We start from the raw sequence: 8925 nt of genomic DNA on the forward strand, positions 1-8925 counted from the left end.
TTTGCTTTAGTCACCACCATTGTTTTTGTTTTTTTCGCATTAATTTTCATTTGGTATTCCTGTAATATTTTTGTCAGAGTGGTTAAAGATTTTTGCATGTCTTTTTCTGATTCAGATACTAAAGCAATATCGTCAGCAAATCGTATGCAGTGGATCTTTTCTCCATTTATGCTTATTCCATTAGAGTTTCTTTTATACTTGTCCATGATTTCTTCCACGAATATATTAAATAAGTAGTTAGATAAGGAACAGCCTTGTCTTACCCCTCTTTTAATTTTTGCTGTAGTACTATGTCCTCCTACCTCTATTAAGGTCTCCTGTTCCTTGTATAGTAACATTATTATTCGTCTATCCCTCCAGTCTATTCGTGTTTTCTTCATAGAGTTCATCAATAGTGCCCAGTTGACAGTGTCAAAGGCTTTTTCTAAGTCAATGAAAGTTATAAATGTATTTCTGATTACATTTAGCCTTCTTTCCATAAGTACCCTTAAAGCTAAAATTGCTTCTCTTGTACCAATTCCCTGTCTAAACCCAAATTGATCTTTATCGAGCTCTTTTTCGATCTTCTTTTGGTTCTATTTTTTATTATGTTAAGAAGTATCTTTGACGCGTGTGTTAATAAACTTATTGTTCTGTAATTTTTGCATTCTGTGGAATTTCCTTTTTTTGGGATTAGTACAGTTTTGCTTTTGGCAAAGTCCTTCGGAATGTTGCCATCCCTATTCATTTTCTCAGTCATTTCATATAGCTTATGTTCGGTATCCTTTCCAACATTTTTTAATATTTCTGCTGGGTTGTTATCTACTCCTGCCGCTTTTCCTTGTTTTAATTCCCTTAGAGCCTTAACGAATTCGTCTTTTGTTATAATTGGCCCTACGTCGTCTTTGTTTGATTCAGTTATATTTTCAATATTCATGCTGTCTTCACCTATCAATCCTTCATACAGATCCTCTATGTACTCCTTCCATCTTGTCGTTATTTCACCCTCTTCTAGAATATATAATATAATAACTTCAATAATAATCTTCAATAACTTCAATAATTCAATAATAATAATCTCAATAATAATCTTCAATGTAATAACTTCAATGGGTTTTAATAATTGACTGAATGGGCTTTTATATATGTTCTACTCTAACACCTACACTACTATTATACTTGATTACCTTAAATAAATTCCATACGCCTCTATTGTACATACGTCTATGTAACAATATTTAATAAATTATTCACTTACAATAAAGCGGTATTTGCTGATGATGCCATGATCCTTTTGAAATCGCTGTACTTGTTTTGCTTGGAACCTTCCTTCGGAGTTGCTGATGAAGAAGAGTGATCAATTCCTCTTGTCAACGATGGACCTTTGATGGTTTTGCCTCCTTGAAAATCCTAAACCGACTGCGCCAGAAATGTTGTGTGCGTAATCTCAAAGGCTCCAAAAGCCGTAAGCTTTAGAGACAAATCAAAAAGTACCAAATTGAACTATAGAATTATGTTTATTCAGCAGAAAATATAGTAATAGTACAATAGCGTGTGCGCGTGTGACGAGAAGTTGCTCAGGTCTCCGTGGCTATGATACATCTGCCCAGGCTGTCCCACGGGCTCCCTTATAAGTGGTGGCGGCTCCTTTGATTGTAGCGGCACGTGCAGCTTGTGTGTGTGTGTGTGTTTTCGGTTGTTGTTGCCGATTCTTAGAATAGCGACTCGTGTCTATGATTTCTAATCGTGCACCTGTCCAGTTATTTATTACATAGATAGGGCAGATAGTACATGTTCTACACTACCTTGTTATAATATTAATGTTAATTATATACACGGAGTTTAAGGCCGTAATAGGTTAATCTATTCTATATTACATTGTCATAATATTATATTTTATATGCGGAGATGCCAAGGCCCGCAACACTTTACACAAGGCATTCATTTTTGCATAACTGAAATCTGTCACTATATTTCAATATTTGTGAATACTGGCCAAGTCAGTTTGTGTTTCAAACGAATGCTTTAAAAGCTTTCAGCCATTATGAAATCGCAACAATGTCGTGGGCTGAACTAATCATTTCAACAACGGAACACGTGACGCTTGAGTTTCTAGGTAATGGGACATTAACAACTAAACCCTTTTGCTGTTCTTGTCAATTTTCCTGACCACTGTATCAGTTGCATCCAAATACCCAGTTACTGGTTGGTGTTCTTTAATCAGATTTTTTAGTATGTCCAACTGCTCGTTACTTTAACAGTGAACGGACAGTGTTCGAGCGCCGCAGTCGATGTCCAGCCGATACGTCTATGAACAGGTCGTGCCGTCCCCCATCTAGTATGCTATCGCCGATAACGCACGTCCGCCGTAGATCCCGTAATCGCCTGACCTAGTTAGTTACTCAGTTATCTCCGGCGACTCACGGCCCGTCGTTGTGTGATTGTTCCAGCCGACCTCGTTGCCTTATGCTAGTGACAGCGATTTGGGCTTTCGTGTCCGCAACGCGCGTCGTCATATCGTCTAAACAACGTGACATTTAATTAGTCGCTGTGCCGCCATATGTTGTGTTTTGCCGATTCGTCGGTTCTATTATTGTGTCTTGAGACAGTGCCCGGTCGCCCGACATAAATAAACGTGTTGTCCGAGCGATCCATGGTATTATTGCGTAACGGCCGCTGTTTGGTTTTGCGGGCAATTGTGAATCGCCTGTAGTAAGCGTGCGTTCGGATCTGATCAAACCTAACCCGCACCTGCATAGTCGCAGCACCCAGTGACGGGTGATACGTTTGGCCATAGACATCGGTGGATATATTATTGTCATCGTACTTAATCTCGAATCGGAGGTGGTAACAGTCAAATCGTCACCAACGGTCGTTGGAGACACGCGTAAATATTATTGTATTTTGTATTATTTATCATAATCTATTGTTGATTACCTATCATTATTGCCAGACGTGCTGATAGTATTGTTTATTATTTACTTATTGCTTATTTTGTGTTAATATTCATATTTTGTATTTTTCTTATGGATTGCTACTGAGACGTCAGTACCAATTCACTATAATCATTTCTTATATTATTTTTATTTACTTGTCATTAATTTTACTTAAACAATAAATTATTATATGTGCCTTGCCATACGTGCACAATATATTTTAGCGTATAGTTGATTGGGTCATAGCCTGACAATCCAAGTATTCTATTAGTCCTGGTAACCCCTTATATTGTTGAATTTCGTTGGTGTAGTCAATGGGGCCGACCACCAATTGTTGTAGGAGCCTCTTGATTGAACAGACGGTATGCCGACATGCTTTACAAAATTGTTTTGATTGTCATTACACATCAATACAAGGTCATGAAAATCATCTTTATCACAATCATCGGCACTTATGGCCTCTGATATGATTTTTCTGACGACGCCTTCTGATTTAATGCCTTGCAAATTACCACAATTCAACTGAGTGGGTTGCCATGTCAACAGCGTCCGACCTGAAGGAAAACGCTTTAGTCTTTTTTAGAGCTTCTTTGTTTAAGTCTCGCTGAATCCCTTTTTACGTAGTTCGTGAGACCATTGTCAATTGGATTCTGATGATAATTCTAAAAAGTTTACGCCTCTTAATGGCTACTATACATGTGCGCGTTACAATAGTATTTATAATATTTTACCTTTTTTGCATTAATAGTGCATGTATTGTTTACAGTCCTTATGAGCTTTCTGAACATAACAGGATATTTGAAGGGTGGTACTGCAAAACGTGTTAACGCCAAAAACTGCATTTTTCAGGTAGGTTGATTTAAGGTTTTCTTTTACTAGATATTAAATATTCAATCTATTGTTTTAAAAATTAAACTGCTATATAATGTATAATGCATATTTTAAGTTCTAATTATCAAAAGTAACATTTTACTTTTAATTAATATAATAAATCTAATAACAAAATTGTGTAGTATATTAAAACGGGTTTATGGTCACATCCCCGTCTTACATTTCCCCATCTGACTAATTTTTCCGTCGGACATTTCCCCGTCTAATTCAAATTTAAAATATAATTACTGTAATGTAAGCACCCCGCACTTATTTCCAGGCTTGGGACTGGCAACTCATACTTAATGCGTAATGCATTGGCGGTTTACACTTTCTTTTTTTTGTTACCTTAAAGTTAAAACTAATGAACTATAACTTTATGCCAACCTTCGACTGAGTTATTTGTTTTAGGTTATCCTTCAAGTGTCGCGTCATATTGGTTCCATAAATCTAGACTAAATGTAGGTGGCCAACGGAATCTTTGTCTTGTTGGTCTACCAATCCACGTATCTTCAAAGTAATCAGTTAGTGGACGCAAAAGCTCTTCGTCTACAAAAAAACTTTGTGACATTAATTCGTCAAATGTATCTACGACATCAGGTACTGGGATGAAAGCTAATGCCATTAATTGCTTTATGTTTAAAGCAAAATCTGCATCTGAAATATATTTTTCACAAATATCAGAAATAGTCTGTATTTTTCGCCATAAACACTGCCCAAAGTGCAAAAAACAGCCTCTACTTTTAGTGTTTGTAAAAACATCAATATATGCACCAAATAATGCTTGTTCAAAATCGATCATAATAGTTGCTGGTTGTAGGTTTTCATTTTAATTTAAAAGTTCTCTTGCTACTCGATCATAACTATCTTTTGTTTTATTTGGAAGAAGCGCAAACACCAACGGCAAAACTGTGTTGAATTTTGTAGCGGAATGGGACATTTTGGCGTGGCCGTTTTGATGTGGCCGTTTGGGCATGTAGCTATTTTGACGTAAAGCCGTTTTGGCGTAAATGTCTCAGGTCTCATATTAACTAATTTACCATTGTATAAGTATATTTTTATTTTTTGATAGTATTTATTGTATACGTATTGTTGGAATTAAATGATAAGTTGTAAGTGGGTTTTTAACTAAAGTTAAAATTAACCAGTTGACCAGTCAAAACGTATACTATCGATTAGATCGATTATCTACGTTTTGAATGATTTGTACCCGTTGTCGTTTCTTGTCTGTCGTGCGATAAGTTTATTATTTGTTGTCCTTTAATATTCTTAGCTAGATACAGCATAAATATTTCACACAAATAGTGAGTTTTTACTTTTAATATACATTTAAATCTTTTATACAAGTAGTGAGTTTTATTAAATTATTAAATTAATTAATATTTATTTATAATGTCAAAATTAATTGAATCCACGAAAGAACGAGATGTTTTAGTGAACAATGGTTATATGTATTTATTTGATGCATTAAGTAGTGATGGAGAACGTCATTTTTGGCGTTGCCGAAACAAAAATGAATGCAAAGCTCGGGTACACACAACAGTAGACGATATTGAAATAATAAAATCAATAAATGAACATACTCATGATTCTGAAGCACCAAAAATCGAAGGAAATATAGCAGTTAACCGTATAAAACGACGTGCAGCTGAAACCACGGAATCCACATCAAATGTCATAAATGAATGTCTGGCCGGATTATCAGAAGCAGCTAAAGTAGGTGTAATTTAATATACTACCTACAATATATACAGGGTTTCTCACGAAGATCTGACAAATGAAATAACTTTTGTTCTAATCAATATTTTTAAAAAAAAAATTAAATATAATTTTTTGCAATACTGAAAATAAAAAACTAAAAAATTGATAAAAAAATTTCCAAAATATTCGAAAATAGCCAATTTGTGAATCTAATTAAAAAAAAAATTTAGATGGTAAAAACATTTTTTTAAGTCCAGTGGCTGATTTTTCTACAATCTTTTAAATATCAATATTCTCATTAGGTAAACTACAATCTAGTTTATGTAAGAAACATTATTTTTTTTTTAAATATTGATTAGAACAAAAGTTATTTCATTTGTCAGATCTTCTTGAGACATCCCGTATATATATATACTACTAATATAATATATATTATAAATATCAATATTAATATTGATTATATTATCGAATACGGTAGATCAGGTTGTAACTTTAAATTATTAATTAAATAAGTCGTAATATTAATATTATTTTTACTTTATTTCGCTTTATTTCGCCTTTAACATCATAATATTATTATAGATTAAATTATGGTCCCTATTAATTATTATTTTATAATTTTTTTAGGGAGCAATTCAATCTAATTATGCATTAAAAAAACAAGTTCGAAGAAAACGAAACAATATACAAGCTGTACCTGAAGCACCGAAGGATCTTATAACTTTAGAAATACCTGAAGTGTATAAAATGTATTCACCTTCTGAAGGGCATGAAGAACAATTTTTATTAGCTGATAGTGGACCTGGGGCAGAAAGAATTTTAATTTTTGGAAGACGTCGATATTTGGATATTCTACGAAACTCTAAGACATGGTTTGGAGATGGGACTTTTAAAATTTCACCCCCACTTTTTACTCAAGTGTATGTCATACTTGCTGAATATTTAAATGGTGTACACCCTATTCTATATGCATTACTGCCTGATAAATATACAAAAACGTATGAAAAACTTTTTCAAATGTTAATAAATCTATGTCCTGGGTTAAATCCTACATCAATTTCATTAGACTTTGAATTAGCTGTTATAAATGCAGTGAAAAAACATTTCCCAAATATTATTATTTATGGTTGTTTTTTTCATCTCACAAAAAATTTCAAAAAAAAAATTGGCGAATTGCATCTTATATCAAAATATAATAACGATGCAGATTTTTCTATTCATGTTAAAATGATAATTTCAATTGCATTTGTTTGCATCAACAATATTGACATGGCAATCGACGCATTAGATGCATATTTACCAGAAGAACTTCAGCCCTTGCTTGAATGGTTTGAAGATAATTATATCGGAAGATTAAATCGAAATGGACGTGGACGGAGACCTGCTAGATTTCCACCATCAATTTGGAATTTATACGAACGAGTTTTAAATGGTAAACACAGAACAAATAATCATGCAGAGGCTGCCAACCGTAGAATAAATGTTGAAATGGGAACGGTTCATCCTACAATATGGTCATTTATAACGTGCTTAAAAAAGATTCAAGCTGGAAGAGATACATATTTATTTCAATTGGAATCAGGAAGGAGTCCCTCTAAAAAGCTCAAAAAATACATTGACACAGACAAACGTCTATTAAAAATAGTTCAAGAAGCAGATACACGNTTTTTTAATCAACTGAATTTTTTTAAATCGAATAAATGATAACAAATAATTTTATTTTATTTATTTTTATTTTATACTATAAATAACCTGAGACATTTACGCCAAAACAGCTTCTCGTCAAAATGGCTTCATGCCAAAACGGCCACGTCAAAACGGCCACGCCAAAATGTCCTAGATCCATTTTGTAGCATATATGGTAAGAAGCTGAGTAAACAGGTTCGGGGATGATTTAAATGTACCATCAATAAACTAGTGACATTGTTCGGATGATAATATTTTCAAATTTTCGTCCGTGGAAAATAATAAAATCCTATTATCATTACCAACACCGCTGTCATAAAGAATGAACGGATCATTACTTAGTGTACGCGTATATGGCTCAATAAGAATCAATTCTGCTAAACTTGAAGGATTTGATGGGGGAGCATTTACTCGACGTCTGATTCTTTGCACAATTTTTTTCATAGCTGGCACTGAAGGTAAAGTAGCACCTAATGCTTGATATGAAGATGGAATTTGAGAAATTACTTGATGCGGTGTAGCTTCAATTTGACTAGTTGCCGTTTCTTTTACTTTTTGTATAAGTTTCTTAGCAATTTTCTGCTGCATTTGGTATGTGATTGTGTTCATCTTTGTGGTGTACAACTGCATCATCTTTATTGTGTGCTCGTCCAAGACACTTATCGGTATTATGTTTTAAACATTTCCAATACGTCTTACCATTTTTTGTATAATCTTTTTAAAATACATATCCTACAAACACTAACAAATCTTTTCCTTTAGAACTTTTAACATACTCTAAAACCATAATAGATATTGTATAAATTTGTTTAACAACAAATTAAAAATTAAAAATTAAATTTGAAAAAAATAAAATTATAAATTCATTATTATGTTACGCAATAAACAATCAAATTATAGTCGATCATATGGCCAATATTATATTATAAGATCGACGCGCGACGGTTGTCGAATATCGAAAGACTGATTATTGTGTATACTACTATAATGTATATCTTACAATCTGCCATTTATATGTTCTTGGTTGCTCTTATCAGTTCTATATCAAAATATAAATGACGTTCATAATAAATTATTATTATTCAAAAATGTTCTTAAAATAGTACCAGCCAATGGACACTCGGCCGCCATCTTTTTGGAGGACAAATTGTTGTCACCGCTATAATCAAATCACGTTCATTGTTTTATTCTGTGATAACGTGTTTTCTGCATGATAACACGCAGAATAAGACAACAATGATAACATTCCCTTGATGGGTCTGTCTATACCACGGACTAAGATATAATGGACTGGCATCTACATGGTGAAGAGGGTAGAGAGTACGAATCACAAATGTCTGGTGTTATCACGTGTTATGGGGCCTTAGCTGTTACTAGCGCGCATAGTGGTTTAATTTTAAGCTATTAATCTGCTATAATTTAAAATACCTACATATCTAATTTTGGATGATTTCCATTTAATAAATAAATCGAAAACAAATTATAATAACCCATAAAGTTGTAAATTAACACGCTTGTAAGTTAGATAAGACTAATTTTACTACTTGTTTGTCTCGTTATTTAAAATTTTGAAATTCAAAATGAAAGTTAAGAAGTGTTCTGTTGAAGAATGTGCTAGTATAAAACGCAAACCAAAAATTTCATTATTTGCTCCACCAAGAGCATTATATTCTGAGTGGAAAGAAGCTATAAGCAATGCAAACTGTAAAGAAACATTGGTAAAATTTGTATGTGCTGACCATTTTTTACCAGA

General features: G+C 33.3%; 3 protein-coding genes across 3 annotated transcripts; 1 reads left to right on the forward strand and 2 right to left on the reverse strand.

Moving 5' to 3' along the window:
* Nucleotides 1-493: 493 nt before the first annotated feature.
* Nucleotides 494-916, reverse strand: LOC111028557. Its single transcript, XM_022307249.1, has one exon. It carries the CDS (start codon nt 914-916, stop codon nt 494-496), a length of 423 nt encoding a protein of 140 aa, XP_022162941.1.
* A 3281-nt stretch (nt 917-4197) lies between these two features.
* On the reverse strand, nt 4198-4587 carry LOC111028558. The gene has a single exon (XM_022307250.1). It carries the CDS (start codon nt 4585-4587, stop codon nt 4198-4200), a length of 390 nt encoding a protein of 129 aa, XP_022162942.1.
* Nucleotides 4588-6115: 1528 nt separating this feature from the next.
* Nucleotides 6116-7339, forward strand: LOC111028560. Its single transcript, XM_022307251.1, has 2 exons — nt 6116-7130; nt 7262-7339. Exons 1-2 carry the CDS (start codon nt 6234-6236, stop codon nt 7337-7339), a joined length of 975 nt encoding a protein of 324 aa, XP_022162943.1. The 5' UTR covers nt 6116-6233.
* Nucleotides 7340-8925: the final 1586 nt, after the last annotated feature.

The sequence above is a fragment of the Myzus persicae genome, unplaced genomic scaffold (genome assembly GCF_001856785.1).
Source record: "Myzus persicae strain clone G006 unplaced genomic scaffold, MPER_G0061.0, whole genome shotgun sequence".
Taxonomy (NCBI): Eukaryota; Metazoa; Arthropoda; class Insecta; order Hemiptera; family Aphididae; genus Myzus; species Myzus persicae.